Here is an 18,563-nt window from a genome sequence, read left to right on the forward strand (position 1 = left end):
AATGCTGGCTACCCGAGAGCCAGGAGGGCCGTTAGTCGAGTATACTTCGGTGAAGGTCAGGGTCAGATAGTCCTTGATAATGTGCAATGCGAGGGAAGTGAACAAAACCTGACAGAATGCAGTCACACGGGATATGGCGTGCATAACTGCCGTCATTTAGAGGACGCTGGTGTTGTATGTCAAGGTGAGTGGGCAGAATTTCCCGTTCACAATATACATACTGTAAGACTTGATGAATCAATATTTCTCAAATTTCCCTGTCAAATGCTTTTCTTTTTATGTCTTTTAATTTCTGTGGCAAAAAAAAACTGCTGGAAACTGCTTATCCAATAAAGGCGAGCCAATGGATTAAAATGGAGTCAAAAGGGGCCTGAGCTTTCAATCCTAGCAGAATCTTCGTCAGAGGCAAAATGACAAACAAGCATGGAAAGCAATCACATATAAGGACTACACACAAGAACAGACAGGGACAGGCTGGGTACACAGAACAAAGAAAACAAAGGAGAGGGTGGGAGGTCATGGGCAAGGAGCCCAACAGGTAAAGAGAGGGGGATTAGAGCAGGAGGGTGGACAGAGAAAGGGCAGAGGAGAGTGGACAGACAAAAGGCAGAGGAGGGTCAGTGCTGATCAAGAGGATCAAGGGGGCAACCAAGGAAGGAAAAGGATGAATAGGGAGGCAACATCAAAGAAGATAAGGAACACCAGAGGGATAAAGAAAGGGAAAGAGTGAAAGAGGCAACAGCAAGGGGAAGGGGGGGGGGCTGAGCAAGCAGAGAACCCTGAAAGGATTACCAGGAAGAGGCAGCAAAAGGAAGTAATCAAACATATAAAAGTGTATATACACACTCAGTAAGGATAATGACAATTGAAATAACAGTAATGAAAAAGATATTGATAAAAGAAATGAAATAAAACACATATGAAAAAAGTGGGGGAGAGAAAATTGTATACATTGTATGTAGATAAGCAGGCAAGGCATAGTAAGCACAAGTATGTATAAACCAACAAAACCAAGTGTGTGTATGTTTAGGTAGAAATGGGCTGTATAAAAGAGACTCGGACTAGAGGAAGGAATTGATTAAGAATAAACGGGTCTGCAAATGGAAAAAGCGCAAGGAAAGAACAGAATGAAATTCAAAAATGGAAAAGAGAATAACAATTGTAATAATAATAAAAGGAAATAAAAGGTGGTTAGTCATTTCCCTCCTGGATGTTGAGGCCATGGGGTTGGATAGTGTGAAGACGTCTCATCCAGAGCTTCTCTCTGCTGGTTCTGACTGTGTCTGGACGAGTGCCTAAAGATTCAATGCCCTGTAGAGTCATATCAGTGATGGAATGATCAGGTAGATTGAAATGATGGCCCACTGGAGTGTCGAGCTTGGCTGTGTTGACAGTAGATCTGTGTCCATAGAAGCGTCTTTTGAGTGTTGTCTTGGTTTCCCCAACATACTGGATTCTACAAACTCTGCAAGTGATGAGATACACGACATTAGTGGTGGTACAAGTGATGTTTCCCTTCGTGTGGTGAGAGAGGCCGGTAGAGTTGCTGGTGACAGAGTCACTCTCGTGGATGTGTATGCTACAAATGATGCACCTACTGGCTGAACATTTGAATGTGCCATGCTGTAAAGGAGAAGAATTGTCAGTGAGGGAGGGTACTTCAGCACGGACAATGAGATCCTTGAGGTTGTGGGGGCGTCGGTATGCCAGGATGGGAGTATCTGGGACGGCCTGTAAGAGACGATCAGAGGTATGAAGGATATGGTGGTTATCACGAAGGATATTGTGGAGAGAGGGTAAATTGGGATGGAAAGTGGTCACGAGGGGCATTCTGTCAGTGGTGTCCTGCTTGTTGGTTTTCGGTTTGAGAACTTCAGATCTGGGGAGAGAACGAACTGTGTTGATGGCTTGTTGAAGTCTCCTGGTACCGTAGCCCCTGGCTGCGAGATGTCTCTTCAGGTTCCTGGCATGGAAAGAAAACTCAGAATCCTCAGAGCAAATACGGCGAAGTCTGAGGGCTTGACTGTAGGGGATACTGGTTTTGCAGTTTAACAATGGTAATAATAATAAAAGGAAATAAAAGGTGGTTAGTCATTTCCCTCCTGGATGTTGAGGCCATGGGGTTGGATAGTGTGAAGACGTCTCATCCAGAGCTACTCTCTGCTGGTTCTGACTGTGTCTGGACGAGTGCCTAAAGATTCAATGCCCTGTAGAGTCATATCAGTGATGGAATGATCAGGTAGATTGAAATGATGGCCCACTGGAGTGTCGAGCTTGGCTGTGTTGACAGTAGATCTGTGTCCATAGAAGCGTCTTTTGAGTGTTGTCTTGGTTTCCCCAACATACTGGATTCTACAAACTCTGCAAGTGATGAGATACACGACATTAGTGGTGGTACAAGTGATGTTTCCCTTCGTGTGGTGAGAGAGGCCGGTAGAGTTGCTGGTGAAAGAGTCACTCTCGTGGATGTGTATGCTACAAATGATGCACCTACTGGCTGAACATTTGAATGTGCCATGCTGTAAAGGAGAAGAATTGTCAGTGAGGGAGGGTACTTCAGCACGGACGATGAGATCCTTGAGGTTGTGGGGGCGTCGGTATGCCAGGATGGGAGTATCTGGGACGGCCTGTAAGAGACGATCAGAGGTATGAAGGATATGGTGGTTATCACGAAGGATATTGTGCATGGAGAGAGGGTAGATTGGGATGGAAAGTGGTCACGAGGGGTATTCTGTCATTGGTGTCCTGCTTGTTGGTTTGCGGTTTGAGAACTTCAGATCTGGGGAGAGAACGAACTTTGTTGATGGCTTGTTGAAGTCTCCTGGTACCGTAGCCCCTGACGATGACGATGCTGAAATATTTTATGTAATACTACCAGACTGTAAACAAGGGTACATTTTATTTTCCATAGAATACCATAGAAAGTGTTTGGTTTTATCTTTGACGTTGAGCTTAGGTAAAACACCGAAGTTGAAAGTGAATGGTTTTAATTTCTTTAACAGTTAAGAAAGTGATACACTTCCTATGGCTCACATATATACATTGTGTTTACATGACGATCACGTTGTCATCAACTTATGTAGTATGTTGCCTCCCAATATAAAAGCGCATTGATTGACTTCCTTTGGGATATAAAGTACAACATACACAATATAAACAACTCAATTTGCACTTCGATTTTTCAAGCTACATAGTTGTCAGTTACTTTTCCCTCCGTGTCAGAAAACATGCATTCCTTAATATGACGATGCTGAAATATTTTATGTAATACTACCAGACTGTAAACAAGGGTACATTTTATTTTCCATAGAATACCATAGAAAGTGTTTGGTTTTATCTTTGACGTTGAGCTTAGGTAAAACACCGAAGTTGAAAGTGAATGGTTTTTCATGACTGGAATAAAGCTACAGCAAAATTGTCGAGTGTGGAATCGATGCATCTTTTTGGCAATAGTATGAATATAAATCTGCAATGGTAATCAACTAACAAAACGAGATATGAAAATAGAGTAAAGTAGGAAGTATATGTCACAATTTCTATGTGATAGGATAGCAATGGATGAGAAACATGGCCCAATCCAAATGATGTTATAGCCGACGAGCTGACCTGAAAACGAAGAGTAGATAGTATACTCGAGTATATTGACGAGTATTGTCAATCACAACTCCTTGTCATCTAGGTGATGCAGCAGTGCAAGTAAAGTTTAAAGAGCAAAATGGGAATGAAACTTACGATTTAAAATGTCTTTGTACCCAACAAAAGAAAACGTGAATTTTGACGTCCGACTCGCTGGTGGGCCGAGTGCCAGAGAGGGCCGTGTGGAGATTTTCTACGACGGTGCTTGGGGAACCGTTTGTGACGACTTTTGGGACCTCAACGACGCCCATGTGGTGTGTAGGATGCTGGGCTACCCGAGCGCAAGGAGGGCCGTTAGTCGAGCATACTTCGGTGAAGGTCAGGGTCAGATAGTCTTTGATGATTTGCAATGCGAGGGAAGTGAACAAAACCTGACAGAATGCGGGCACGACGGATATGGCGAGCATAACTGCCATCACAGCGAGGACGCTGGTGTTGAATGCGCAGGTGAGTGAAATTTGTCACGTTCCTTAATTTCCATGGAGTGGCAAAAAACCCGCCCACATAGCTGTCACCAGAAGTGAACGGTTCTACCTGAAATTTGTTTTGTTGCGTATGGGTTAACAGAATATGAATAAACAACCATTACATCCGTTCATATGAAATCGTATACTATGGTATACTCTAATGCTTTATTACATTTTGCAATTCAATGCCAAGGGCATTTTGCTTTCTCTTGTCTAAAACAATGATGACAGCAATAGATTTTCACTGCATATCGATAAGAAAGCCTCAAATACATACGCACACACACAAACAAACATAAACACAAACACACACACACTCAAATACAAACACCAAGTACAATCCTAATGATGCACTCTTAAAAGAAATAACCACAACGGGGTAATTTTTAACCCCGTTTCCGTGGCCAACTATGCACCTACTACAACCGGGGTTAAAAGTGGCCATGTTCTCCGTGGTCACTTTAAATAACCAAGCATCGGGGTCACAAAAATGACTCAAATGGGGTCATTTTAATTTCAATTTAAAACTGCGTTTTAATTTTACCTCCACTGATTATCCAGCATTAACCACTCCGATGTTCTAACAAGTTTTTATCAATTCTTTTATCTTTCAAATCTTTGCTTTTCTTTAAGTAGAGCAATGCTCCAATCCTGTGCAGTGCATTGTGGACCCCTGCACATTTGCAACTTGCGATCTGTTCCCCCTGGCCGAATGCAGGTACAGTATACTTGTAGTTTCAAAATAGGGCCCTTCATAATTTCATGGGAGTATGAAATAACGAAAGTAATCCCCCTGTTATTATGACCCGTGTAAGCGTTACGTATGTCACCATGCATTACTTTATGTGAAAATGGAATTATTTGATTTGGATTCAATACAATTTCCGTTATTCTTGCATTAAAGACTAATCAATGTTAAGACATGGTAGTTATACGACACAGTCAAATAACGAGCACAATGGAGTCTGGTCTCCTCTAGAACGCAACATTTCTATTTCCTTTGTGTACGCGTAGTCATGAAATCATATTTCCTAACATTTGCTTAGGTCAAACTCCTGCACTTGCGTTGCGGAGTTCTTCTCCCGGAATGAGCAGGTGAGTTGCACTTGTCCCTCGGGAATGACGTACAATCGATGCGGCACGGCTTGTCCCGCGACTTGTGATAACCCCGGCCCCCAGATATGCACCCGACAATGTGTTGCAGGTTGTTTCTGTCCAGCGGGAACAGTGTTGGAGCAGGAAGGCGGACAGAGATGTGTACCGCTGGAAGAATGTCCGAGTGGGCCAGGTAGGTCATATTGAAGAAAATTAAAGAAAGAGAGAGAGAGAGACAGAGAGAGAGAGAGGTGGGGGGGGGGGGTTGGCGGGAGAGAGACAGAGGGAATGGGGGACAGAGGCACATATAAACGGACAAAGAGACAGAGACAGACAGACTGATACAGACATGCAGAGATTACAAAAACTTTAAGCCTTCATCGTGAAAACATTCCAGGGACATATTTCTGGTAGATCGGTGCCTTATCCTCTTTTAACCAAGATATACAGATATATTTATGTGCTTCTTTTTTTCCAATATCAAGACACCAGATTCACTATACACGTTCTAATCTGATGCCAGCAGACGATATATGCACATATGCATTGATATGTCGCATGTTTAGTAAGAATTCATTGAATACATATAATAATTTGGTTAAAGCAAGATGTTGTAGTTACTGTGAGATTTTATTTATTTATTTATTTATCTATTTCTAATCTTTTGTCAGGGTAGTCCATTCACCAATAAATAGCGGTCTTCCATGGAGCCCTGAATAATATTGATGAACATATGTACATTAAATAGCAAAACGTATATACAGAAGATGACATAATACAGTGTAGATACATACCAGCATACTGTACATTGCACAGTAACATAAAAAGTACATGCCACAGCAAGAGTTCACCACAATGCTGAAATAACAATTAAAAACGCTATTATACAGGAATGATAAAGCCCAGAATGAATTTCGGGTGTTACTTACAAATAGCAACTTTGCTCAAACAATCTCTTAAATGAATATAATAATATGGAAGAAGCTGATCTAATTGAATGATCTATAGCCTGTTCCATTCAAGTACAGAGGATACGATTGGGCTGCACTTGTGACAATCAGAGCGATATCTTGGTACACATAGATTTCCACTGTCTATTAGCCTTGTATGATGTTCATGTACATCACTATAGGCTTAACTAAGTGCACCTGAAGGTACGAAGGTGCTAAGTTATGGACGCATTTATATATCATCATAACGCGGCTGAAATCAAAACATTTGTTTAGTGTCATCCATTTAAGACTTTTGAATAAATCAGCTGACGGTGTGTCAAATGTTTTGTCCAAAATTATTCTTGCTGCCCTCTTTTGAATTTTTTCTAGCTTAGTTGTATGGGATTGAAATCTGTTTGACCAAACAACAGAACAGTAATCAAATTGTGGTAACACTAGACTATTATAAAGTAATTTTAAGAACTGTTGGGGCAAAAAAGCCTTCGCTCTCTTTATCACGCAGACACTTTTTTGGGTACGTTTACATACATTTTCGATTTGTTTAGACCATTTCGGTTCTTCATCTATTAAAACACCTAAACATTTAGTGAACTGAACTCTTTTAATCCGACTACCATCTAATGAAATACTGAAATTTTCAATTTTCCCGAGATTAGCACGGGAGCCGATAATCATGACAGAAGTTTTGTCAGTGTTAAGGACGAGCCGATTTTTCTTAATCCACCCCATTACTTTATTTAGTGCAACAGCTATCTTTTCTTCTAAAACTGTTGCGTCATTAGCACTGACAGTGAGGGTCGTATCGTCAGCGTACATATCTATAACACCTTCTGAAGTACACTCGGGTAGATATATTGAAAATAAAAGGGGACCAAGAATTGACCCTTGAGGTACACCCAATTTAATAGTTGAAGGGTGGGACTTGGCTCCTTTGAATTGCGTCACTTGCTGTCTGTCACTTAGATAGGATTTGAACCAATCTACAGTCGTCTTGCTACACCCTATACACTTTAATTTATGTAAAAGTAGGTCATGATCTACAGTGTCAAATGCCTTCCGAAGATCTATGAAGGCAACTCCAGAAATTTGATTATTATCTATATTCAAAGACCACTGATTCACAAGTTTTGCAAGAGCAGTTGATGTGGAATGAAATGGTCTAAAACCAGATTGATTAGGGTGTCGTAAATCATTCGCATTCATGAATTCGCTCAGTTGTTGATGTACGGTCCTTTCGATAATTTTATTCACTGTTGGTAAGATTGAGATGGGGCGGTAGTTATTCAACGAAGAAATATCTCCTGCTTTAAATATTGGTACTACCCGAGCCTTTTTCCATTCACGTGGAACAACTCCCGTAGACAGGGATTTGTTGATAATATCGCAAAGAGATTCTGCAATAACATTCTTTGTCATCTTTAAAAGTTTGCAGCTGATGTGATCTTCTCCGGTTGCTTTATCTATGCCAAGAAGCTCGATCTGTCTCAATACAAAATCTCTCGTTATCATACTTAAATCAAATTGAGAATGAGATGGAACAAAGCCTTTGTCCTCATCTAATATCATTTGAGAAGTATTCCTCTGTAGGTCTTTTGTAATTTTAGTAGCATTAGATATGAAAATATTGTTGAATGCTTCAGCAATACTTGCGTTGTCCGATACTTCTGCATCATCAACCTTTATGGTATTGGGAGAAATGGGTGATGATTTAGGCGTAACTTCCCTCAAGCTCTTCCACATTTTCTTACTGTTGTTACGATTTTGTAAAATTTGGTCAGTGTTATACTGTTTTTTCTTATTCTCATGAGATGAGTAACTTTGTTTTTTAGATATTTATAGGTATTCCAAAGATCATCACTATTGTTAGATTTAGCAGCTTTGAGAACTTTATCACGTTCCGTCATGAGCTTAACAATCTCATCAGATATCCATGGACATGCATGTTTTCTTATCCGCTTTTTGCGCAAAGGTATGTGCTTGTTGATAACATCATTGAAAAGAGTCAACCACATATCCCACGCATCATCAACGTCGTCTATATCTTTTATGACCTGCCACGGAGCACTTCTCAAATCACTATAAAATTCCTCCTCATTGAGATTTTTGAATGAGCGAAATTCCGCACATTCAGATTTTTGATGGATCTTAGCACTGAAATCCCGAATAGCATATACCAAATAATGATCACTAATGCTAGTCTCAAATATTTCCCATTCACTATAAAGTTCTTTGTCTGACACAAATATCAAATCAATTAAAGTAGAAGCAGTATTTGTAACTCTTGTAGCAGTATCAATTAACTGACTTAGTCCGTACATATTTGTATAAAACATAACTTTTTCGGCAATCACATCATATTGGTGTGGCATATAATTACAATTGAAATCACCTAATATAATACAACTCATATGTTCCGAGAGAGCAGAGTCCAAAGTCCTGTCTAATTTGTCAGAGAAATCGACGTGAGAATTCGGAGGTCTGTAAAATTCCCCTACAAGGATGGAAGGCTTATTTGGATAATGCAATTCAAACCAAAGGCATTCTAAAGTAGATGAATTCAAATCGTCTCTTATTTTATAGTTGAATCTTTTGGAAATATATACAGCCACACCGCCACCATGTCTTGTACGGTCTCTACGTAATAGGACATAATCATCGATATGCAATTCAGAATCATCAATCATGGAATCACAAAATGTCTCATTCAAACCAATGGCATCAAGGGATGTATGTCTCAGAAGTAATCTAAGTTCATCAATTTTAGAAATTAAACTACGAATATTCAAATGGGCAAATTTTAGACCCCTCTTTCTGAGCGGAGGGATTGAACCATTCATCAAATTATTAATTTTACTTTTGATTAGTTCATGCGGTCGCTCCTGAAGAGCGTTTTGTGCTTCGCCAGTGTTAACATTATCATTGCAATTCAAATTTTCGGTACAAACTTTCAAAGCACTGTTAGAAATTGGTTGTGATTTTGACTTCAATATACGAGAACTCACACAGTGTTCACCGAAGTTAGAGCGGGAGGTTAACAGCATGTTGCCGTCACGAGACGTAGATGCTCGTGCCACCCCTGTTGAGCTTTTGTCAGTGGAAGCCACGGGTGGGTGGGGTCGATTTCAGCCGCCCTCGAGGTGGAATCATCATGAAATTCCGTGTTGAGGATCCCACCACTTCAGCATACGATCTCTGTTGAGAAGATGTAGTGGGTTGCTCTCTGGGTCGCCTGATGAAATTTCGCACATTCGAAGCAAGATCTTACATGGCACAAAAAAAAAAAATGCTCCTTTCATGATTTGGTATCATCCTTCAAGTCGTAGGAGCTTCATATCTCGATAAGATCTCGATATGTCGCATGTTGGGGGCGCTGTGGCATAGTGGATGAGACTCCCGACTCCCGATCGGAGGTCCCGAGTTCAAATCTCGCCCAGTACTTACGTCCTTGGACAAGATTTTTTACCCACTATGTCTCTCTCGACCCAGGCGTATAAATGGGTACCTGGCAATGCTAGAGTAATATAGGTTTTCCCGGTCAATTTCATACTTTTGTCATTCAAATTCACACAGCGCACACGCGCGAAAATATTCGGGCATTCAAATTCAGAATCCGAGCGGTAACTTATGGGCGTTCCATTTCGTTTTCGAGAAATCAAATTTACGATTGCGCATTCCATTTCCAAATGCGAGCACCGACTTTCCTACTCGTGCATTCAAATTCATGCGATAGTCATGTGATAGTCCCGATGAGCTTGTTTGGAGCGTTCAATTTCATTTTTAGGCGATCAAGTTCCTACTTCGTGCAATCAATTTAAGGAGGAAAATGGAGTAGACTTTTTAAGAAAGGAAAAAGGGCCAACACAACCAATGAAGGCTTGCATATAGTGTAATTATGATTGTTTACAGGTTCAACATTGTTCTCTGTTCATGTATTCTTTGTTTTTCATCTCAATAAATTTCAAATTGTAAGGTCCAATCAGCAGTGCACCCAAACAACACAACGACAATTTAATCATATTTCGTGATGATACTGCATGCTGACAACGCCCCAACACCAACCACATATAATGACAATTCATCAATTTTAAGACAATTTATCAATTTAAAGACAAACTGACACACAGTGATGTCACATAGTCCCGCAAAAGTAAACCAATAAGACAGCAATAAACAACAAGCAAGACGTATAAAATGTTCATGTATCAGTTTCAAGTAGTCGAAATTGTTTAGTTTTTTTTTTTCCCTCGAAGGTGTCAACTAACCCCCCGTATTGTGCTCGTCTGTAGGCCTATACAGTGCCTAATGTTTGATTGTTTGTTTCTTTTTCCATCAAAGAATATGGCTGGATAACCCATATTCAGCTGCAATAGCTGGTCTTTCATATGGGGTCTAGTTGGATGTATGCCTTAAACACCCTGGTCTTTGCGATGAATAAATGAAGTGGGATCTGTTACGTGCATGAATTGTGCTCTCTCACACATGGGACCTCCATTTTATGTACAATCCGAGGGACATGTGCTGTATGTTCATTTTCGCTAAGCGCGAGTTCAAAATTTACAATGAACAGGTGGATCTCTACTGCAAAATAAATAATAGTCATATATAATCCCAATATATTCAAAGCCAAATGAAAAACACTTGCATACACGGCCCCAAACTAACTAAATTATTTGGAACATGGTTGCCTATTCACGAATTTGAATGACCGACGAGATTCCGTCGCCAGCTTGACATGAATTTGAATGCTCATCGATGAAATGCGTGCTCCTCTGTTAAATTTGAATGCTCAGATAGTGAATTTGAATGTTGCGATAGTGAATTTGAATGTTCCGATAGTGAATTTGAATGCTCCGACAATGAATTTGAATGCTCGGATAGTGAATTCGAATGACCGGATTTTGAATTTGATTGCTGATTCAGTGCTGCGAGCGTGGAATGCGTGAATCGAATGCTCAGAATAGGAACTTGAATGACGAAATTATGAAATAGACCCTGAAAACCTATAATAATAGCAGGGCCCTCTGGTAGAACAGTGGCAACACTGAAGAGGCTCATGGATCCTGTATACTTTAAAGGGGACCTCCGGATGATTTTCAGACTTTTACATTTGAACAACTATAAATTAGCTAAACTGATTACAGATTTTCAGAATTTATAGTGATTGGGATGAGAAATAAGAATGTTTTCAAAATTTATAACAAATTGCAATGAACAGGGATGACATGGCAGCCTCACCATAAGAATGCATGAAATGGGGCTCAAGGAAGCAGAACAAAAGAAGAAGGCATGCATAGATTCTTCACAGGTGAACTTGTTGAGCAAGTGGTATTGTAATGGAATTCCACTGCTACATTTCTAAAATATGTGAGGCTCTGATGTCATCAACACTGTTCAGTGTAATTTGTTTAAGATTTTCATTCAATTTGTTTCTCTGCTCAAGAACCACAATAAATTCCACAAATCTATACATGGAGCTGTCGATTTATGTACTACATGATGTGAAATTATGGAAATCGTCTGGAATGCCCCTTTAAGGGTTTCTGAGTTACGAAGTGAAGGGATAAGTAGAAAATCCATGGCATTTTCAAATCGTCTTCCCCGTTGTGTACCATGAAATGAAATAAGGGAAATAGGCAAAGATATATCGAAATCAGGGAAAAACATAAATTAAGGAATTCGAGAAATAGTGATGCTGTAAATGGGATGAGAGATGTGGCATGATGTAAATGAGATTGTATCCCAGCCTCACAACTATTCCTTTGCTACAGTTGGCTGCAGAACTATTCAACCCCCTTGCATTATGGACACTATGGCAAATTAAATAACATTACAATTACTAAATCATATACAGGTAGTGAACAGATAGTTTATTACAAATGTTTACCTGATCAATAGTCTTTGATTTGCATATAGTTAGACACTTTGATCATTCATGCATGAAGAGATACGGTCCAGTGAGCACATTATGGTCATTTCAGACCTTTCTGTGATCACTGAAGCATGACGTGTTATGGTCTGATGATCACGATTAATTTCTTTTGTTTTTATGGAATTTTGAATAATATCTTGCCATTCTATACACACCTCTTACCATTTCAATGGGTTATATTCCTTTTGACATGATTTAAACCTTGAATCATTAATATCATGGCTAAACCTCTGTACAAACTCTATGGTAGAACTTTCACTAGAAATGAGTTCATTTAAATATTTTTGTACAATGAAAAATACCAATTAAAATATTAAGAATCCTACATCAAATTCAGTCATATTGTGTCACCTATCAAAACATTGAGTGAACAAACCATGTTCAACGAAGCATTTCACCTTACGCTTCAGAGATCACCGAGAGGACTGAAAATGACCATAAATGTGCTCACTTGACTATATCTCTTTATACATGAATGATCAAAGTTTGTAACTATATGCAAATCAAAGGCTACTGATCTGTTATTTACTTGTAACAAACTATCTGATCGCCACTTGTATGATTTAGTAATAATCTGCAGTTATAATATAATTCATTATACCAGAGTGTCCAAAATGCAAGAGAGGGATTGAATAATTTTGCTGCTAGCTGTATGTGCATGATTTGCTTTCTTTCTTTTTATGCCTCCGCCACGAAGTGTCGCCGGAGGCATTATGTAATCGATTTTGTGGAAAGCGTATCTAAAAAACCGTTAGAGGTATCCTAATGAAACTTGGCATGTATATGTATGAGGTAGCGAAGTTGTGCCTATCAACTTTTGGGTGCACATGCTCAAGGTCAAAGGTCAAAAGGTCAAGGTCAAATGTTCAAAATTTCACTATTTCCCCTGTATCTTTGCAATGGCTGAAGGTATTTTCTTGAAACTTGGTGTTTACGTGAACTACCAAATAAAGGTTGCCCAGAGAGAGATTTCGGTCATGAGGTCAAAGGTCAAGGGTCAACGGTCAAGTGAAAATGTTAAAATTTCACTTTTTTCACAATTATTTCAAGGTATCTTCATGGAACTTAGTATATATGCATGTACTGACTGACAGTGATCATGTAGGGAATCTATGGGTCATGGGTAAAAGGTCAGGGGGTCAAAGGTCGAGGTCAATTTGCAGGATTTTTTTCTTCAAACTTAGTGTATGCATGTACGTGTATTGCCCAATACAGATTCTCTTGGAAGTTTCTTGTCAAAAGGTCAAAGGCGAAAAGGTCAAAGGTCAAGTGAAAGTGCTAAATTTTCACTTCTTCTTTAAACTTATAAAAGGGTCAAAAGTTGGGTACAAATCCCCAAATACCTGCACTCTTATTAGACAGTACAGTCATTCATCCAAATAAACCTGGTTCAAGGAAAATGAACATTCAATGCATTTGTGACAAACCTGTCATTTTTTATATTTTGCCGGTTATGTGAAACTGTCATCACACATTGTCAAGACATTGTGCTATAGACCTATTCAGAGAACCATGCAATTTGGCGGAGGCATACCAGTCGTCATAGCGACATTTCTAGGTGTTTTTTTTTGTAATCTCTTAATTGTTACAGCAGAAGAAAAGTATTGATGAACATAAAATATTTCGAGTTTTTTATGTAATGATGAATTAAGACGGGAAATTCTATTCAGATTTTGCGAGACATGTCAGACGTTAAGGCTTTCGCTTCGTCTAAATCTTTGTTTCCATGATAAGAAAAAAAAACATATTTTGAAATGCAATGATTTGACATTGGTCTGATCTCAACAATACTCTTACTGCTCCTGTGGTTGCTAATCCTATATCTGTTGCAAGTAACTTAAACATGTTATAGACTTGATATCTTTCAACGCTGAAGTTGTCAAAGCGGCCAACTTGCGACACCACGCTACAGTATTAATTACTATAGCAAATCTTGATAATTATGCTGTGATACAGGCTTTTAACAACTTATCCCACTGTAATCCCCATTGTAATGAAGACTCACATGAGAGGAAACTAGCTAGATAAGCCTGGGGATGTTTCATAAAGCTGTTCTTAAAGTTACAAACGACTTAAGACCAACTGGTGATCAGTTCTTGTGCTGAATTATTGAAATTCTGATAAGTATAGCACTTAAGAACTGATCACCAGTCGTTCTGAAGTCGTTCGTAACTTTAAGAACAGCTTTATGAAACACCCTCCTGGATTGATAAATAAATGAAATGGAGGGGTTGTATTTCATGAAGCGTTTTGTGGAATATTCTTTTTTCGTAAATTTGCTCTCAGCCAATTAAATGCAAGGATTTCAGTAGCTTATCTGACAAAACGCTGCATGAAATGCCCCACCCATGTTTGATTGAGATATGGTACCTGACGTCTTCATACTTCATCAGAGCAATACTATGTTCCTCTTCTTCTAAGATCTCTGCCCAATCGGAATGGAGTATCTCGAATGTGGGTCTGGGTGCGGACCCGCCTCCTGTGACAACCCGCCTGGCGGTGGTAGAATCTGCCCGGCAGTGTGCGTGGCTGGTTGCAACTGTCTCGGAGGCCTGGTGAAAGACTGGAGTGGAGACCGCTGTGTTCCTCTTGAGCAGTGCGGTAACGGTCCTCTTTCAACCCCGGAACCGTTTGATTGGCCTACCCTTGGAATGCTCTGAAAGATCGAACTCCACTCTTCACGAAAAGAAACGCACCAGACATCTGCCTTTTGATTTAATTGGTAAATTGTTATTACGTTTGCCTTAAGATCAAAAAGGTATTATTCCTTACCATAATAGTGAAACACCCTTCACATTCTCTTCCTTAAGTTTTATCAATATGGGGTGATTTCGCGGTCCAGAAGTTGACTACAAAATGTTGAACTCGCCTCCTTTTTCCATCTTGACTCTTTTGTGATCCATGTCAGACTTTCGTGTGGACAAATTCTCGTTCCGAGTATAGATGAAACTTGTCATGTGTAGTTTTCATGCAAGTTGAAGAAGAAATTGATTATTTAAAAAGTTTAGTAATTCATATGATTCAAAATAATATTGATCAACGATTTAGTTCTAAATTGCAGATTTGTTGCAAGACTCGGAAAATAAAGGCCACAAAAACATTGGCCCTTGAGCAGATACACTTTAAACCCAACTTCAGCTATGTTTCAGTAAGAGTTGATATCTATTATTAAAATCACATGCCTTTACTTCTTTATCCATTACTTCTTTATTGCTCAGATTACTCTTGTGATTTTTGTAGCACAGAGTATAATACTCATTTTGATGATATTAGATAAACCAGAAACTCTATCACAAGGAGGAGAAAAAAAGAGTAACTACATGCACGAGTAGTTTGGTATCTTTTCGATAAAATAACAACACCATAGGCAGTTTCATTCCCGATTTAAAATGAATATGCCATTCTCCAAAATAGACATTCGACTTGCTGATATTGCTATTATTAGGGGTATACTGATAAAAGTAACTACTGAGTCATCACCTTATGACTATGTCAAAAAAGAACGAGAATATCTCCGAATTTGAGACAGCAGTAGGTGTAAACAACAAACGACAAACTAACAGTCCTCATGTACTCGATAAAAACTTTTAAAATGGGAACTTCCGGATACGCCATTGAGTTAGATTGACAAATGAACACATGTTTTTGTACTGTTCGTTACATGCATATAGTTTTCCATTTTACAACAAGAAGTTCTTGCATTTTCGCGCGTGTCGTTGTTTGGGTGGATGGATAGTTGTTGTTCTTTTTAATCTATGATTCTTAGGAAACTTATTCTTACTTTGTCTGATTTAACTTTTCTTCATCAATAAATCAAGATTAAGAAGCATTTTAGTGTTGGTCTCATATCTTGTTTGAGTAGACTTTAAGAAATAGAACTTAAGCGTCGTAAGACATTTCCAACATTCTGAGGCCTTACACCTTGTCCTCGGAATGTGATATTTGAACTGTTTTGACTTGAAATGTAGGGTGCGTTCCAGTGCTGTACCAGCGCCAGAGGAGCGCTCGAACACTGTTTACTGTAACAACCGACCCGAGCCAAAATTGGACCACACCCCGATGTGCGTCAAAAGAGCCCAGTCCAAAAGTTTACCAAAAATTCGTGTGTGAACAATGCGGGTAACAGGCACATAATAAATAGTCATAATACAAAAAGTGCGTTCTATTTTTCGGGATCTCTGTAAGTACGAATTGCATAGTTGAATATGTGAGGAGGTGAATGAACCCGTTGCTACAAAATGTGTGACCCCCTCTAAAAAAGCTTATGAGGTGCGCTACCCACTGAGCGCTCGAAACTCTAAATCTGGCACAGATCGCAACTGCTCGCCTGGGGTCGGTACGCTATGGTTCGTTTTAGCGCTCGAAAATACCACTAGGCTTCAATGGGGGAGGGGTGGGCGATACCCACAAAGAGAGGATAATGATGCCTCCATTTCTGTGTATGCTAGTCTTTCTTTTTGAAGTGCAAATTGCAGTTACTGACAAAATCATTTTTCTCTACCCATATACTTCCCCTGAACAAGATTGGTAACAATACCGCTCTTCTATTAATCTTTCATTAATAAAAGAAGAATCATTGCACACATCAACATGGGTTGAAACTTCAAATGGATTCGGATTCCGTCGAACACTAACAGCGAGCAAAAGTACCTAAATGATATAACGCTCACACAGTCACAAGTGCATAACCTGTGTTATAACATGCACCCGATTCATTAGGTCCCTTGTTAAACCCACAAATGTAGAGACGCCTACAAGCATAGATACGCCCACTAATGCAGAAAAAACATCAACCTCTAATGTTAAAAATCACCTGCAAAATAATGCAGAAATTGGACACCGCCCGAAAAACGTAAATTATTCGCAGACGTTGCCCACAAAGTTAATGAATTAGGGCTTACAAATGGTAAAATGGCTATTGGCTTTTGCTGATGCACTTACCTATACCTGCTGTATACGAATGTATATATATGTGTGTGTGTGTGTGTGTGTGTGTGCGTGCGCCCGCGCGCGCCCGCGCATCTGGTTTGGGGATGGGGGAGGTGGAGATGTATACACATCATTTTCTCGTGTAACTTGTTGTTCTGCGTGAAAGTGTACTTAATATATATATATATATATATATATATATATATATATGTATATATATATGTGTGTGTGTGTGTGTTTGTGTGTCGGTGTGTGTGTAATGGCATTTGATATGAATTGAATATGCGTGATTACACTAACAAATTATTTCTAAAAAATTGGGGGGAATTATCACTTTCAAAACATGCGATGAAAGTTAACTGAAAATGGGAAAAATGAAACAAAATTCTTTTTTTTATGTATGTATTTTGTCATTTGTGGATGATAGTTTCAACCACAAAGTAGAAATAAATGAGTAACACCCACCTTTGTAGACATGACAGATACTTTGTGTTTTCGCCTTTTCTGTGAAATGTATTGTGAAAATTTGTTGGCGCTGGTATCATTTGCGAAGTAAAATGGAGAAATACATGAATAACACCAACTTATGTAGACGTGAAAAAGACTTTGTTTTTTTGCTTTTCTGTGATGTGTATTTTGACATTTGTGGGTGCTTTTTAACATTTGTTGGTACTGGCATCAACCACAAGTGTAGTAAACATGCGTAGCACCCAACAATATAGAAATGAGAAAAGTGTCCGTGCTTTATTATTTATTCATTCACGTTTTCTTTAAAAAATACATAGTAAGTCTTGTTCAAGCCAGATGTCTGCTTTTCAAGAGAGCCCTGTGATTGTACAGATACATTTTGCGTATTATGATAGAATTATACAATGAAATAGAAGATAATACAACAAATACAAAGGATTAAAAAAAATAGACATAGTCAAAACCTTACAACACACAAGCGTTTATACTCATGCGCGCATGCACATCATACACACACGCAGACACACAGACGCGCAGACGCGCACACACACACACGCATACGGACACAGATACATCTGTCTTGAATATATATCCATAATAATAGGTAATGCGTTTCATTGACATGTTACAATATACACTACTGCCAAATAGACTTACTAAAAGATTAATCTAATCTGGCTTTTGAATGTTGACAGTGATGGACACGTTTGTACAGTATTTGGTAGATTGTTGTATAAAGAGCATGCTTTGTACGAAAAGGAGCGTTTCTTATAGTCAGTTAAGTTCAGTTTCAGTTTCAGTTTATTTCATTTCGACACGGTCACTCACTTCAGCCAATGGCTGTTCTTCAGTGAGTCCGTGAAGAGGTAAAAACAGATCAAAGTAACATGATACAACATTTTATACTTAGCACACATAATATAAGAGATAAAAACAAACACAATTATCATACACTGTAAAATAAACGACGTATCAAATGATACTACAATTTATACTGAAATAATTCCATAAAATTACTTACGCATTAAAAGGAGAAAAATGTGCATATATATATATATATATACATACATGTGATTAATGGAAAAG

General features: G+C 39.0%; 1 protein-coding gene across 1 annotated transcript; it reads left to right on the forward strand.

The window, feature by feature from the left end:
• Window positions 1-97: 97 nt before the first annotated feature.
• Window positions 98-15,244, forward strand: LOC139743652 (uncharacterized). The gene is made up of 5 exons (XM_071654118.1): window positions 98-184; window positions 3,763-4,083; window positions 4,740-4,821; window positions 5,150-5,391; window positions 14,502-15,244. The coding sequence occupies exons 2-5, from the start codon at window positions 3,900-3,902 to the stop codon at window positions 14,738-14,740; spliced, it is 747 nt and encodes a 248-aa protein (XP_071510219.1). The 5' UTR covers window positions 98-184; window positions 3,763-3,899; the 3' UTR covers window positions 14,741-15,244.
• The last annotated feature ends 3,319 nt before the right edge of the window (window positions 15,245-18,563 follow it).

The sequence above is a fragment of the Diadema antillarum genome, unplaced genomic scaffold (genome assembly GCF_040938485.1).
Source record: "Diadema antillarum isolate AM-2024a unplaced genomic scaffold, OU_Dant_1.0 seq00001099_RagTag, whole genome shotgun sequence".
Lineage (NCBI taxonomy): Eukaryota > Metazoa > Echinodermata > Echinoidea > Diadematoida > Diadematidae > Diadema > Diadema antillarum.